The sequence below is a fragment of the Loxodonta africana genome, chromosome 6 (assembly GCF_030014295.1).
Source record: "Loxodonta africana isolate mLoxAfr1 chromosome 6, mLoxAfr1.hap2, whole genome shotgun sequence".
NCBI classification, from domain to species: domain Eukaryota; kingdom Metazoa; phylum Chordata; class Mammalia; order Proboscidea; family Elephantidae; genus Loxodonta; species Loxodonta africana.
In genome coordinates this window covers 113,677,567-113,694,607 of record NC_087347.1, presented here as the reverse complement: position 1 = coordinate 113,694,607, position 17,041 = coordinate 113,677,567, and the positions used below count along the sequence as shown (strand labels likewise).

Sequence of the window (17,041 nt, the reverse complement as noted above, 5' to 3'; positions counted from 1 at the left end):
AAGGCGTCTATGTTGTGATTACCCTACTGGGGCTTCCTATAAACTCCATATGGCATCTTTTCCTACTTACGGTAACATTAGTACCCTAGAATATGCTGCTTGACTACAGTCTGGGCTTGCTAGAGCCCTTCCTTGTTCTCGGCACTGCCCACGCCAGGCAGCATCCCATATCCTCTGGTAGATGGTTCACAGCAGTATTCTGTGGACGTTTTGTTCAATAGCGATTCTACCACCACCGATTGCCTTTGAATCAGTTCTGACTCATGGCAACCCCTTGTATGTCAGAGTAGAACTGTGCTCCATAGGGTTTTCAAGGGCTGATTTTTTCAGAAGTAGATCGCCAGACCTTTCTTCCAAGGTGCCTCTGGGTGGACTCAAAACTCCATACTTTTGGTTAGCAGGTGAGCATATTACCCATTTGCACCATTTTTTTACCAGTACCAGGCTGTTTTGACTACTGTAGCAGTATAGTAGGTTCTGAGATCAGGTAGTGTGAGTCCTCCTACTTTATTCTTCTTCAGTAGTGCTTTACTTCTCTGGGCCCTCTTCCGTTTCCATATGAAGTTAATTAGTTTTTCCATCTCTTTAAAGAATGTTGTTGGTATTTAGACAGGGATTGCACTGTATTTGTAGATTGCTTTGGGTAGAATCAACATTTTCACAATGTTGAGTCTACCTATGCATGAGCATGGTATGTTTTTCCATTTATGTAGATCTTTTTTGGTTTCCTGCAGTAGTGTTTTGTAGTTTTCTTTGTATAGGTCTTTTACATTCCTGGTTAGATTTATTCCTAAGTATTTTGTTTTTTTTAGGGGCTATATAAATGGTATTGTTTTCCTGATTTCCTTTTTATCATTCTTTTTATTGGTATATAGGAATCCAACTGATTTTTGTATGTTTATCTTGTATCCTGTTGCTCTGCTGAATCTTTCTATTAATTTCAGTAGTTTTCTTGTTTAAAGTCTTTTGGATTCTCTATGTCTAGTATCCACAAATAGGGACAGTTTTACTTCTGCCTTACCAGTTTGGATGAACTTTATTTCTTTTTCTTGCCTTATTGCTCTCGCTAGAACTTTCAGCACAATGTGAAATAGGAGTGGTGATAAAGGGCATCCTTGTCTTGTTCCTGCCCTCAAAGGGAATGTTTTCAGCCTCTCTCCATTAAGAATGATGTTGGTTGTTGATTTTGTATAGATGCCCTTTATTATGTTTAGGAGATTCCCTTCTATACCTATTTTATTGAGAGTTATAATCGGAAATGGGTGTTGGACTTTGTCAAATGCCTTTTCTGCACCGATTGAGATGATCATATGATTCTTTTCTTTTATTTATGGGGTGGCTAAGGTTGATTTTCTAGTGTTGAGCCATCCTTGCATACCTGGTATGAATTCCACTTGGTCGTGATGTATTGTTTTTTTGATATGATGCTGAATCCTATTGGATAGTATTTTGTTGAGAATGTTTGCATCTATATTCCTAAGAGATATTGATCTGTAATTTTCTTTTTTTGTGGTGTTTTTGCCTGGTTTTGGTACCAGGGTTATGCTGGCCTCATAGAATGTATTTGGAAGTATCCCTTCCTTTTCTATGTTCTGAAATAGTTTGAGTCGTGCTGGTGTAAGCTCTTCTCTGAATGTTTGATAGAATTCTCCAGGGAAGCCACCTGGGCCAGGGCTTTTTTGTTGTTGTTGTTGGGATTTTTTTTTTTTTTTTTTTACCTTTTCAATCTCTTCTCTTGTTATGGGTCAGTTTAGATTTTCAACATTATTTGGTGTTAGTTCAGGTAGGTACTGTGTTTCTAGAAATTTGTCCATATCCTCTAAAAACCCATACCAAGGATTTTCAAATTTGTTGGAGTATAGCTTTTCATAGTACTTTGTTATGTTCCTTTTTATTTCAGTTGGGTCTGTTGATGTGTCCCCCATTTCATCTCTTATTTGTATTATTTGTGTCCTTTTTTTTTTTTTTGTCAGTTTGGCCAGTGGTCTGTTGATTTTGTTGATCCTTTCAAAGAACCAGCTTTTGGTTTTCCTGATTCATCCTATTGTTTTTCTATTCTCTTTCATTTATTTCTGCTTTGGTCTTTATTATTTTCTTTCTGGCGGCTGTGAGCTTCTTTTGCTGTTCTCTTTCTGTTTGTTCAAGCTGGGTAGCTAATGTTTTGACTTTGTCCTTTTATTATTTTTCAATGTGTGCACCTATTGGTATAAATTGACCTCTGAGTACTGCCTTTGCTGTGTCACAAAGGTTTTGGTATGATGTGTTTTCATTCTTGTTTGATTCTAGGAATTTTTTAATTCCATCTTTGAATTCTTCTATTACCCAGTGGTTTTTAAGCAGGGTGTTTTCCGTTTCCATGTAACTGATTTTTTTCCCTTGCTCTTCCTGTTGTTAATTTTTACTTTGATGGCGTTGTGATCAGAGAAGATACTTTGTATTATCTCAGTGCTTTGGATTTTGTTGAGGGTAGCTTTGTGGCATAAGATGTGGTCTATTCTGGAGAACATTCCACGTGCATTGGAAAAGAACGTGAATTTTGCGCCTGTTGGGTGGAATGTTGTATATATGCCTATGAGGTCAAGTTGGCTGATTGTGGCCTTTAGATCTTCTGTATCTTTACTGAGTTTCCTTCTAGATGTTCTGTCCTTTACCAGGACCGAGTGGTGTGTTGAAGTCTCCTACTATTATTGTGGACCTGTAAATTGCTCTTTTCAGTGCTGCTGGAGTTTATGTATTTTGGAGCCCTGTCATTGAGTGTGTAGATATTTATTATGGTTATGTCTTTATGATGGATTGTCCTTTAGTCATTATGTAATGCCCTTCTTTGTCTTTTATAGTGGATTTTGTTTTAAAGTCTATTTTATCTGAGATTAGTATTGCCACTCCTGCTCTTTTTTAGTAGCTGTTTGCTTGATATATATTTTTTCCCACCCTTTGATTTTTAATCAATGTTCACCTTTGTTTCTAAGGTGTGTCTCTCGTAGACAGCATATTGATGGATCTTGTTTTTTTAAACACATTCTGTCACTCTCTGTCTCTTTATGGAAGCATTTAGGCCATTTACATTCACTGTAATTATTGATAGGTGTGAGTTTATTGCTGTCATTTTGTAGTGCTTTTTTTTTTTTTTTTTTGTGGTGCTGATGTTTTCTTTGTTTCTCTTATTCTCCCGTACTGAATTCCTTTTGTTTGTGGATTTTTTTTTTCATTTGTTCTTGTAATTTTGTTTATTGAGACTTTATTTTTCTTTATTTTGATGAGTAGGTTTGTTAACTTTCTTTGTGGTTACCTTGAAATTTACCCTTATCTCTGTAAGTCTTTTATTAGTTGGTATTGCCTTGCCTTCTTCTCCATTAGAAAGTTGTATAGCTACACCATTTATTCCCTCTTTTATTGTTCTGATGTTGTTGTCATTTATAGATTAACCTCTCTGGTTCCCTGTTGTAAATTTTTTAGTCCTTGAGAGTCCATTTTCTAGGCTGGCATCTGGTTGGTGTGGTCTTTCATCCTAGATTCACAATGTTGTCTCATGTTGTTTGTTCTCAAACCAAAGGACTCCCTTTAATAATTCTTGTAAATTTAATTCGGTTTTGACATATTCCCTTTATTTCTGTTTATCTGGAAATGTCCTACTTTCACCATCATATGTGAACAAGAGTTTTGCAGCATATATTATTCTTGGTTGGCAATTTTTTCTTTCAAGCTTTCATATGTCATCCCATTGCCTCCTTGCTTGCAGTGTTTCTGCTGAATAATCAGAGTTTAGTCTTGTTATTTCCCCTCTGCATGTGACTTTTTGATTTCCTTGAGCTGCTCTCAGCATTCTTTCTTTGTCTTTGGTTTTAGCGATTGTGATTATGATATACCTTGATGATTTTTTCTGGGAGGTCTATTCTATATGGGGTTCATGAGCTTCCTGGATGATCAGCTTTTTCATCTTTGATGACATTAGGGAAGTTTTCTGTCAGCAATTCTTCAAAGATCCTTTCTATGTTTTCTGTTTTCTCCCCCTGTTCTGGAACTCCTATCACTTGGAAGTTTTTGCTTTTGATTTTATTCTACATCATTCTCAAGATTTCTTCATTTTTCTTTGTTCTTTTTTTCTTGGTTTTTCCTCAAAGTGGTATACAAGTTTTTGTCTTCAATTTCACTGACCCTGTCTTCCATTGCTTCAGACCTGCTCCTCAGACAATTTATGGCACTGTCCATTTCTGAAATCTTGTTGTTTATCGTTGGGGTTTCTAATTGCTTTTTTTGTATGATGTCTAGTTGTGAGTTCATTTTGTCATTTTATTCCTGTATTATTTTCCTGAATTCTTCCATTTTTGGGTCTACTTTTTCCATGATTTCATGTATTTTTTCCTCATTTTTGTCTGTTTTTTCCTTCAACTCTTGGATAGCTCTGAATATGAGAGAGTTGAATTCCCCATCATATAGTTCAAATGCCTTTTCATCTACTGGAATGTCATCTGGTATTTTATTTTGGACGCCTAGTGGAACCATCTTCTCCTGCTCTTTTATGTTTTGATATTGTCTCCTGTCTTCAGGACATTCAGTAGTTAGTTTCTTCATTTATTGATGGCAGATTTGCTTGTTTTGTCCTGCTTTCTTCTTTGGTTATGTCTGAGCAGGCAGGCTGTGTGTTCTTTGTTTTTTGCTCATCTTGTAGGCACAATATTCTCACAACCTTGTCCAATAGGCAGGGCAGTCACACAGCTATGGTGCAGCAGGGCAGGTCCAGCTGAAGGGGAGGGGCTGGGATGGGCTGTTTGTGGCACACACTGGGGCTGACAGGGCAGGAATGAGGGTCAGTGAAGGGCAGGGTCTGGTAGACCATCCCTGTGCTGCTCGGGGAGGTGATGTTCAGTGCACAGTGAAGATAGGCAGGAGGGGGGGAGGAGGTTGTGATGTGTGGAGCTAAATGGAAGGAAGAGAAAGAGGAGAGAGAAACAGGAGCCAAAAAAAAAAAAAGTGCTGAGGGAACCTGCCATTGGAGTGGTGCACACCCAGGGAAGCCGTGTGCTGGTGGTTTTCCAGCCAGGCAGTGAGGCACATCCTGTCAAGAAATGACAGATATGGCACACACAACTAGATGGGCAGAAGAAAGGAAAGGAAGAAAGGGTGAGAGAGATAAGAAACTAGATTTAAAAAAAAGGAGAATGAAAGGCACCCATGGCTAGGTGGTCAGGGGAAAAGAATGGAGGGAACCTAGAGAGAGACATGAAATTGAGAGAAAAAAAGATGCCAGGTGGTTGGGAGGAAGGCAAAGAAGGGAGATAGAGAGGAGAAACTGAAAGATAAAGAAAAACAAAAAGGAAAAAAGAAAAAAATTTTTTTTAATGCCCCAGGGATCCCACCAATGACTGGGAAAGTGGCTACCAGGCCTTGGGGTACAGTCTGTCAAGAAGGGGGGAGATGGCACACAGTGCCAAGTATTCAGGAGACAGGAAAAGAAGGAAAGCAGAGAGAGACAAGAAACTGAGAAATGAAGAAAAATAAACTGGAAAAAAAAATATTAATAATAGAAAGAAATGTCTCCAGGGATCCCACCAGTGCGGCAGCAACGTCCGGGGAAATGGCTCACAAACTGCACGGTACAGCCCTTCTAGAAGGGGCGGGGATGGCACACAGCACCAGGTATTCAAGAGACAGGGAAAGAAGCTAAGTAGAGAGAGATGAGAAACTGGGAAATGAAGAAAAAGAAAAAGGAAAAAAAAATGTCCCCAGGGATCTGACAGGCATGGTTATGCAGAGCAGGGAAGCGGTTCCCCAGCCAAGTGGTGCTTCAAAGTCTGTCTGTCAAGCAGCAGGAGAGATGGCACATGGGGCCAGGTGTTCAAGAGAAAGGAAGGGAAAGAGGTGAGAAAGAGGGAAGAAACTAAAGGAAATAAAAAATGCAACAAAAGCAACAAAGAAATGGTACTGAAGGAGTCAGCCAGTGTGGGCAGGGTGAATCCAAGTGGCATGCAACTGGTACTTCCCCAGCTATGTGACCGTGGCCCACTGGGAAGCGGCAGAGACTGAACAGGAATAAGGGTGGGGGGTGGGAAAGCATGTAACGCCAGTTACTGGGTGCTCTGTCTCCTGTTGAGAGCTCCATGAAGCTGCTTTCCCATACTCCCTGTCTGCCGATCTCTGACATGAGTCCAAGATGGCAAATCTGTGCTGTGTTAGCTGATGGGGACCTTCACTCCGTATCTCTCCTCACTCTCTGTTCTCCGTTTCTTATTCAGTGGTTGGTTGAATTCTTTCTCTCTTTATTTGACTCTTAGGGTTACAGGATTGACGTTTGTCTCTGTTTTACTTAGTTTTTCGGGTCTCTGCTGTGGAGGGTGTGGTGCTTCTGTCTATAGCGCCATGTTGGCTCTGACTCTCCTAAAACAAAACAAAACAATTTGAAGGATATAAAAGAATACAGATGGAGAGATGTATCATGCTTATCCACTGGAAAACTAAAGACAGGAAGATCCCAATTCTCCCTAAAGAAATCTATAATTCAAGGTAATTCCAATCAAAATCCCAGAATATATGTATCAAATAAATCTGCAAAACAATACTGTTATTGTTATTAGGTGCCATCAAGTCAGTTCTGAGTCAAAATGACAGTATAGGAAATGTTTATAGAAACAAATATTTAGTTAAAATATAAAAATATGGAAAATAATAAAAACGCTGACTTCAAATAGTGATTACTTCTAGGGAGAATAAAAGGGAATGGGATCAGGGGGTCCACAGGAAGCTTTAACTCTATCCACAATTCTCCTGAAATAAATATTTAAAGCAAGTATGACATAATGCAAAGACTTGATAAAGCTGGGTGGTGAGTACTGAGGTGTCTATTTTATCATGCTCTATTCCCCCCCCACCCACGTTGGGTTAATCACACTTTCCTTTCTGATACCTCTAAAATCTTTATCTTTTTTTTCTTTCTTTTATTGTGCTTTAAGTGAAAGTTTACAATTCAAGTCAGTTTCTCATACAAAAACTTATACACACATTGTTATGTGACCCTAGTTGCTCTCCCTATAACGTGACAGCACACTCCTCCTCTCCACCCTGTATTTCCCATGTCCATTCAACCAGCTTCTGTCCCCCTCTGCCTTCTCATCTCGCTTCTGGACAGGAGCTGCCACATGGTCTCATGTGTCTACTTGAGCAAAGAAGCCCAGTCCTCACCAGTATCATTTTTTGTCTTATAGTCCAGTCTAACTTTTGTCTGAAGAGTTGGCTTCGGGAATGGTTTTGGTGTGGGTCTAACAGAGAGTGTGGGGGCCATGTCCTCTGGGGTCACTCCAGTCTCAGTCAGACCATTAAGTCTAGTCTTTTTACTAGAATTTGAGTTCTGCATCCCACTTTTCTCCTGCTCCATCAGGGATTTTCTGTTGTGTTCCCTGTCAGGGCAGTCATCAGTTGGAGCTGGGCACCATCTAGTTCTTCTGGTATCAGGCTGATGGAGCTCTCTGGTTTATGTGGGCGTTTCTGTCTCTTGGGATCTTCTTTTACTTCCGTCTTTGATATTCTTCATTTGCCTTTGCTCCAGGCGGGTTGAGACCAATCGATGCATCTTAGATGGCTGCTTGCTACCTTTTAAGACTCCAGATGCCACTCACCAAAGTGGGATGCAGAATGTTTCCTTAATACACTTTGTTATGCCAATTGACCTAGATGTCCCCTGAAACCATGGTACCCAGACCCCACCCCTGCTACTCTGTCCCTTGAAGTGTTTGGTCGTATTCAGGAAACTTCTTAGCTTTTGGTTTAGTCTAGTTGTGTTGATTTCCCCTATATTGTGTCTAGTCTATTATCTAATCAGTGAATACCCTTCTTCCTCCATCCCCACCCTCGTAACCATCAAAGAATGTCTTCTGTGTTTAAACCTTTTCTTAAATTCTTATAATAGTGGTCTCATACAATATTTGTCCTTTTGTGACCAATTTCACTCAGCATAATGCCTTCCAGATTCATCCATGTTATGTTTCACAGATTTATCGTTTTTTTTTTTTAATCATTTTGTAGTATTCCATAATTTGATTATCCATTCATCCATTGATGGGCACCTTGGTTGTTTCCATCTATTTGCTATTGTAAACAGTGCTGCAGTGAACATGGGTGTGCATATATCTATTCATGTGAGGGCTTATTTCTCTAGGATATATTCCAAGGAGTGGGATTGATGGATCATATGATAATTCTATTTCTACCTTTTTAAGGAAGTGCCAAATTGATTTCCAAAGTGGTTGTACCATTTTACATTCCTACGAACAGTGTATATGTGTTCCAGTCTCTCCCAACCTCTCCAACATTTATTATTTTGTGTTTTTTGGATTAATGCTAGCCTTGTTGGGGTGAGATGGTATCTCACTGTAGTTTTGATTCACATTTCTCTAATGGCTAATGATCTTGAGCATTTCCTCTTGTATCTGTTAGCTGCCTGAATGTCTTCTTTGGTGAAGCGCCCATTCATATCCTTTGCCCATTTTTTAGTTGGGTTGTCTTTTTGTTGTTTAGGTTTTGCAATATCTTGTAGATTTTAGAGATTGGATGTGGATGAGATTTGTCGTAGCCAAAAACTTTTTCCCAGTCTGTAGCTTGTCTTTTTCAGTCTTTTGGTGAAATCTTTGGATGAGCATAAGTGTTTGATTTTTAGGAACTCCCAGTTATCTGGTTTCTCTTCTGGTGTTTGTGCATTGTTGGTAATGTTTTGTATACTGTTTATGCCATGTATTAGGGCTCCTAGAATTGTTGCTATTTTTTGTTCCATGATCTTTATCATTTTAGATTTTATATTTAGGTCTTTGACCCATTTTGAGTTAGTTTTATCTTTAAAATTTTTATTGTGCTTTAAGTGAAAGTTTACAGATCAAGTCAGTGTCTCACACAAAAACTTTATTACACCTTGCTACATACTCCCACTTGGTCTCCCCCTAATGAGACAGCCCAACCCCTCCCTCCACTCTCTCTTTTCATGTCCATTTCATCGGCTTCTAACCCCCTCTACCCTCTCATCTCCCCTCCAGGGAGGAGATGCCAACATAGTCTCAAGTGCCCACCTGATCCAAGAAGCTCACTCCTCACCAGCATCCTTCCCCAACCCATTGTCCAGTCCAATCCCTGTCTGAAGAGTTGGCTTTGGGAATGGTTCCTGTCCTGTGCCAACAGAAAGTCTGGGGGCCATGACAACCGGGGTCTTTCTAGTCTCAGTCAGACCACTAAGTCTGGTCTTTTTAAGAGAATTTGGGGTCTGCATCCCACTGCTCTCCTGCTCCCTTAGGGGTTCTCTGTTGTGTTGCCTGTCAGGGCAGTCATCGGTTGTAGCCGGGCACCGTCTAGCTCTTCTGGTCTGTTTTGAGTTAGTTTTTGTGCATGGTGTGAAGTATGAATCTTGTTTATTTTTTTTTTTTGCAGATGGATATCCAGATATGCCAGCACAATTTGTTAAACAGACTGTCTTTTCCCCAGTTAATGAACTTTGGGCCTTTGCCAAATAACAGCTGATAATAAGGAGATGAATTTACATCTGGATTCTCAATTCTGTTCCATTGACTTCGTGTGTGTTGTAGCAGTACCAGGCTATTTCGACTACTGTGGTGATATAATAGGTTCTAAAATCAGGTAGTGTGAGGCCTCCCACTTTGCTCTTCTTTTCCAGTAATACGGGGCATCCACCCTTTCCATATGAAGTTGGTGATTTATTTCTCCATCTCATTAAAAAAATGCCATTGGAATTTGTATCAGGATTCCATTGTATCTATAGATCGCTTTGGGTAGAATAGACATTTTCACAATGTTGAGCCTTCCTATCCATAAGCAAGGTATGTTTTGCCACTTATGTAGGTCTCTTTTTGTTTCTTGCAGTAGCGTCTTGTAGTTTCCTTTGTATAGGTCTTTTACGTCTCTGGTTAGATTTATTCCTAAGTATTTTACCTTCTTGGGGGCTACTGTGAATGGTATTGATTTGGTGATTTCCTCTTCAATGTTCTCTTTGTTGGTGTAGAGGAATCCAACTGATTTTTGTATGTTTATCTTATATCCTGATATTTTGCTGAACTCTTCTATTCCAGTAGTTTTCTTGTGGATTCTTCAGGGTTTTCTGTGTATAATATCATATCATCTGCAAATAGAGATTCTTTCTTACCAATTTGGATGCCCTTTAATTCTTTTTCTAGCCTAATTGCTCTGGTTAGGGCCTCCAGAACAATGTTGAATAAGAGTGGTGATAAAGGTCATCCTTGTCTAGTTCACATTCTCAGGGGGAATGCTTTCAGGCTTTCTCCATTTAGGATGATGTTGGCTGTTGGCTTTGTATAAATGCCCTTTATTATATTGAGCAATTTTCCTTCTATGCCTATTTTGCTGAGAGTTTTTATCATGAATGGGTGTTGAACTTTGTCAAATGCCTTTTCTGCATCAATTGATAAGATCATGTGGTTCTTGACTTTTATTTATGTGATGAATTACATTATTTTTCTAATGTTAAACTACTCCTGCATACTTTGTATGAATCCCACCTGGTCATGGTGAATTATTTTTTTGATATGTTGTTGAATTCTATTGGCTAGAATTTTGTTAAGAATTTTTGCATCTATGTTCATGAGGGATATTGGTCTGTAATTTTCTTTTTTTTGTGGTGTCTTTACCTGATTTTGGTATCAGGGTAATGCTGGCTTCATAGAATGAGTTTGGTAGTATTCCTTCTTTTTCTATGCTCTGAAATACCTTTAGTAGTAGTAGTGTTAACTCTTCTCTGGAAGTTTAGTAGAATTCTCTAATGAAGCTGTCAGGGCCAACGCTTTTTTTTGTTGGGAGTTTTTTAAATTACCTTTTCAATCTGTTCATTTGTTATAGGTTTATTTAGTTGTTCTGTCCCTGTGTTAGTTTAGGTAGGTAGCATGTTTCTAGAAATTTTCCATTTCCTCTAGGTTTTCGAATTTGTTAGAGTACAGTTTTTCAGAGTATTGTGTTATGATTCTTTTAATTTCATTTGGGTCTGTTATGATATCACCCATCTCAGTTCCTATTAGGGTTATTTGCTTCATCTCCTCTTTTTCTCTTGTCAGTTCGGTCAATGCTTTATCAATTTTGTTGATCTCTTCAAAGAACTAGTTGTTGGTCTTGTTAATTCTTTCAATTGTTTTTCTGTTCCCTATTTCCTTTAATTCTGCTCTAATTTTTATTATTTGCTTTCTTTTGGTGCCCGAGGGTTTCTTTTGTTGCCCTCTTCCTATTTGTTCAAGTTGTAGGGATAATTCTTTGATTTTGGCCCTTTATTCTTTTTGTATGTGTGCATTTATTGATATAAATTACCTCTGAGCAGTGCTTTAGCTGTGTCCCAAAGGTTCTGATAGGAAGTGTTCTCATTCTCATAGGATTCTATGAATTTCTTTATTCCATCCTTAATTTCTTCTATAACCTAGTTGTTTTTGAGGAGGGTATTGTTCAGTTTCCAAGTGTTTCTTTTCCCTGCTTTTTCTGTTATTGATTTCTACTTTTATGGTTTTATGATCCGAGAAGATGCTTTGTAATAGTTTGATGTTTTGCATTCTGTTAAGGCTTGCTTTATGACCTAATTATGTGGTCTATTCTGGAGAATGTTCCATGTGCATTGGAAGAGAAAATATACTTGGTTGCTGTTGGGTGGAGTGTTCTGTGTATGTCTACGAGGTCAGGTTGGTTGATTGTGGCATTTAGATCTTCCGTGTCTTTACTGGAAACCCTGGTGGCATAGTGGTTAAGTGCTGCTATGGCTGCTAACTGAAAGGTCAGCAGTTCAAATCCACCAGGCACTCCTTGGAAACTCTAGGGGGCAGTTGTACTCTGTCCTATAGGGTCGCTATGAGTCGGAATTGACTCGACGGCAATGGGTTTGGTTTGGTTTTGGTGTCTTTACTGAGCTTCTTTCTGGATGTTCTTTCACCGAACGTGGTGTGTTGAAGTCTCCTATTATTGCGGAGCTGTCGCTTTTCATTGCTGTTAAGGTTTGTTTTATGTATCTTGGAGTCCTGTCATTGGGTACGTAAATATTTATTATGGCTATGTCTTACTGGTATATTGACCCTTTAATCATTAGTGTCCTTCCTTATCCTTTGTGGTGGATTTAACTTTAAAGTCTATTTTGTCAGAAATTAATATTGCCACTACTGCTGCTTTTTTTGCTTGATACATTTTTTCCATCCTTTGAGTTTTAGTTTGTGTCTTGAAGTCTAAGGTGTGTCACTTGTAGGCAGTATACAGACAGATTGTGTTTTTTTATGCATTCTGCCACTGCCTCTTTATTGGAGCATTTAGCTCATTTAGTTTCAGTGTAATTATGGATACGTATGAGTTTAGTGCTGTCATTTTGATGTCTTTTTTTGTGTGTTGTTGACAGTTTCTCTGCTCCACTCAATTTTCTATACTGAGTCGTTTTTCTTTAGATATTTTGTTTTCCTCTTTTTCGTTATTGTTGCTTTTGTATTTGCGGAGTCTTTTTCTTTTTATTTTGATGTATAGGATTGTTAGTTTCCTTTGTGGTTGCCTTAATATTCACCCCTATTTTTCTAAGCTTAAACCAATCTTCATTTCTTTATATTCCCTTGACTTCCTCTCCATATTGAAGATCGATGACTACGTCTTTTTGTCCCTTTTGTGTTAATGTTGTCATCTTTTACAGAATGTTGTCTGTTTCCGTTCTGAGCATTTTAGCTTTATTTTTGTGATCTCTCTGAGTTGATATCTGGTTGCTCTGTCCTGCGTTCTAGTCTTGGGTTGCTATCTGATGTTACTGATTTTCTAACCAGAGGACTCCCTTTAGTATTTCTTGTAATTGTGGCTTGGTTTTTGCAAGCCACAATTAAACTTCTGCTTATGTGGAAATGTTAATTTTGCCTTCGTATTTGAGAGACAGTTTTGCTGCATATATAGTTCTTGGCTGGCCATTTTTTTCCTTCAAGGCTTTATATATGTCATCCCATTGCCGTCTAGCCCGCATGGTTTCTGCTGAGTAGTACAAGCTTAGCCTTATTGAATCTCCTTTGTAGGTGAGTTTTTGTTTATCCCTAGCTATTCTTAAAATTCTCTCTTAATCTTTGGTTTTGGCAAGTTTGATTAGAATGTCTTGGTTACCTTCTTTTGGGATCTACGTTGCATGGAGTTTGATGAGCATCTTGGATAGATATCTTCTGTTTCACAACACCAGGAAGTTTTCTGCCAATAAATCTTTAACAATTCTATCTTTATTTTCTATTATCCCCCCTGTTCTGGTACTCCAGTCACTCATAGGCTATTCCTCTTGACAGAGTCCCATATAGTTTTTAGGGTTTCTTCATTTTTAAAAATTCTTTTTATCTGATTTTTCATCAAATATGTTGGCATCAAGTGCTTTATCTTCAATCTCACTAATTCTGACATCTATTTCCTCAATTCTGCTCCTGACTTTCTAGAGTTGTCTAATTCTGAAATTTTATTGATCTTCTGGATTTCTGTTTGGCGTCTCTCTATGGATTATTGCAGCCTATTGAATTTGTCATTATGCTTTTCTCTAATCTGCTTAAGTGCCTCTAATGCTTTGTCCATGTGCTGCTTGGCTTGCTCTGTGGCTTGCTTGATCTCCTGAAGAGTTCTGTATATTAATCTTTTGTATTCTACCTCTGGTAATTACTTCCAGGAAATTATCTTTATCTAGATTTCTTGATTCTTTGTTTTGGGAGTTTGCTGAGGCCTTCATGGTCTGCCTCTTTGTGTGTTGCCAGGGTGTTAGAGCTGCTACTAGGTATACGAGCCCAGGAGTGTTTACTTTTTTTGTATGGATTCAGCTCAGGTGTCCAGGTAGTCAGTTATGAAGTGTGTGGTGTAGGCTCTCACCTACACTCTTAGATGAGCAAGGATGACTGGTGTAGGCACAAGTATCTGGCTTTAGTAGGGGGTCACATGCTGAACAACTGCCTGAGAATGTGTAAGCAAAGCCTGTCCCTGTTCCCTAGAGTGTGTAGGTGGGTGGGTTCTGCAGCTGGACTATGGGCACCCACTTATCCTTGGACCCCGGTTGTGGGTGGCTAGGTAGCATGGGTGGAACTATCAGTCCTCAGGGCCCTGATGTGGGTAGGTGAAGACCCTGCTTAATAGGCAGAGCAATGTCACATGTCACAAACCTGCCTCTCCACCATATAGCTGAAGCAACTGGTTAGACTTCAAGTATATACCCTGTTGTGCTGTGCTAACGAGCCTACTCTTTTGAAATGGGCCCACACAGGTCTATGCAAGGGTGAAAGTTATTCGAAGTCTGTGGAGCCCTTATGCCTGTGCCTAGGCAAAGGAGCAGTTTCTGCCCTGAGTTCTTGATTTAGGGGAGCCGGCAGATTATTTTTACCAGTTTGTTAATTTGTTCCTTTTCCAAGGCCGGGAGGATGGTTCTGGGCACACGACAGGTCCTACTTCTGACCCAGGGAAAGCACCTATCACTGAAGCTGACTCGGAACCTGGTGCAGAGTGGGGAGGAGTCAGGTAAATGGGAGAATTTTTCCCCAAAGGGGTGGTTTTTGCTCTGTGTGGCAGATTAGACACAAGTACTCATCTTTTGCTGATTGCGTGCTGCTTTTTTCTGATTCTAGAGGTGTGAGTGGACTCTGCACTGCTTGGTCTTTCCCGATGTGCAAAATGCATCTCAATCACAGTCTCACTGCGCTTGGGCCAGTGGATCTGGCATGCAGGGTACTGGTTCTTCCCAGGTCTGACAACTCCTCACTGCTTCTGAACCATCTTTCCCTCCCCCTGCCACTCAGTCCAATTTCTCAACTTTGCTTTTGATGTTCAGGGCTCCTAGACTGTCATATATAATCGGTTTACATGTTTTTTTTGGTGTTTATTGTACAAGGGAGCACAGGAAGTGTCTGACTACTCCACCATCTTGGCCCCGCCTTATGCTCCATTCTTGTTGGCATGTTCGAAATACTTCATAATAAAAGTAATGAAATAAAAAAAGATTATCATTCTAAGACTTTACAAACCATTTATTTTGAAAGAAGCTATGATTCCATGATTTTGAGAACAATAGCCCTTGGGCCATTATTACTATACTGCTTTAGAGCCTGGGGATTCCATGATATAGAAAAAGATGGGTAGTAGTGCATTTTATTGCTGGTGTGGTGTAAATTCATTAAGTATTTCTGGGGTGCCTAAGACACTCTGGGAGGATATAAAAGAAATACATAAAAATTGAGTCTCTACCTTCACAGAGCTCATAACCTAGATGGAAAAAAAAAAAAAAATAACATTCCTTCTATCTTTCAAAAATAATGGGGAGGTGCTTATGCTACAGGGGTAACTTCCTATTTTTCTCTTTTATTTTTCTGCATATTGTTTATACTGTTCCTGTAGGAAAAACTAGCATTTCTGTCCACTGCTTGTGGGTCACTGTAAAATTAACATTAGCAGCAATACATATGAAAATCTAGAAAGAAAATGGTTCTAATTTTCATGCTTATACAGAAATTCCTTTTTGGTGGGGAAGATGGGAGTGCTTCTTAGTGACATCTGTGAAGAACCAGTTAAAAACAAAGCAGAAAATCTACAGTATTTTTAACCCATGTGAAACAAACTCTATTAACTAGTCCATGCCTTCAGTTTTAAGACTCTACCCTTACAGTGATCTGAACTTATATCTTGATGAGAATATACATTAAGAATGACATTTGTTTTTAAGCATTTACATAAACTAGTCATTTTTTTCTTTTCCTAAATTATAAATGCCAAGAACCAGTTATAAAATAAGACTGCCATGAAGTTACACAAAGACAAAGTATAATTAGTGTTAAAATTTTATTGAAACTCGTTTGGAATATAACAATTTAAAACAATATTATATTGAATATTTTCTAGCCAGTATTTTCACCTGCTTTATATGATTTCTGGATACATTCTAATTTTCCATGAGAAGCCAATTATATGTTCACAAAAATCTCAGATACTTTTCCAATTGTTCTTATTTCAATGTCATAATTAAAAAAAATAAGTTCAAAGGTTGAAAATTTAAGACCACAATCCTGTGGCAACTGTAAAAAAGAAGAAAAAAAAAATTGCATAATCTTAACTATTTAAAACTGTTAACATTTACTGTGGTAATGGAATATGAATTTTCAGCATAACCATATGAATTTATTAAAATGTTGAAGCATTTCCTACTGAAGGATGTCTGAAGTTATAAAAATCTTCTCTTTTAAATTAACCTACATTGAATTAATTCAGAAATAACTGTAGCACTTTAGAGAAGACATTTATTCTACTGTATATTCTAAGTGCCTAAGGTACAGCCTGATCAATAGCAGGTTACTGGAAAGAATAAAAAACAAGTTTTAAGGCGTGAGTCGTTTAGGATCACGGGGGAACATTGAGGTTTGACGGACATTGTGTAATCCCAAAAACAGCATAGTCACTCGTTCCAGCCCTGGGGAAAATAAAAATGATCATTAATTCCTTTTCTGAAAGCCTCTCAGGGTCTTCTTTGGAACTACCAACATAACATCATTGCTCAACAAAATACTTTTCCCTGTTAGGAAGCAGAGTGACTTCTAGTATTTGTTTACTCAAAACCAAATGTTTTGATTATCAATTCAGAAATAGAGACTACGTTGCACATGGGAAAGACTAAATGAGAAATCATTAAGTGGCATGGATTTTGTGAAATGTGAACTACAAATACACAAAAATCTAAGTAAATGTCCAAAACTTATGATTTAAACAATAAAAAGCAAAACAAACCACTTGATAAATTATGTTTTAAAATGATACCAGATTCTAATTACGTACTTCAGGCCATCCATATAAGATGAGTGTAATATGAAGTTTATTAATAGAAGTATCAGAAATTTACTGCAATTCTAATGACAGGCAATATGGTGGTCCCTAACACAAAAGGCTGTAGAGTAATTATTACACTAAATATTTTGAGAGCAGGAAACACTGAATTAAGACCAAGTACAACCTAAGCAGCAAAGCAGAACCAGCAAATGAAGCCTTTTGTATGCATTTTGATTTACCTATTTCACAAAAATTTTATAAGACTAACATC

At 38.4% G+C, this 17,041-nt stretch overlaps 1 protein-coding gene across 2 annotated transcripts in view; it reads right to left on the bottom strand.

The window, feature by feature from the left end:
* Positions 1-15,778: 15,778 nt before the first annotated feature.
* DARS1 (aspartyl-tRNA synthetase 1) overlaps positions 15,779-17,041 on the bottom strand; it is a 78,275-nt gene continuing 77,012 nt past the window's right edge. For both annotated transcript variants that reach the window (XM_023542987.2, XM_023542990.2), the window contains exon 16: positions 15,779-16,417. In XM_023542987.2, the coding sequence (XP_023398755.2) occupies positions 16,326-16,417 (92 nt within the window). In that variant the 3' untranslated portion in view covers positions 15,779-16,325. The remainder of the gene's footprint in view (positions 16,418-17,041) is intronic.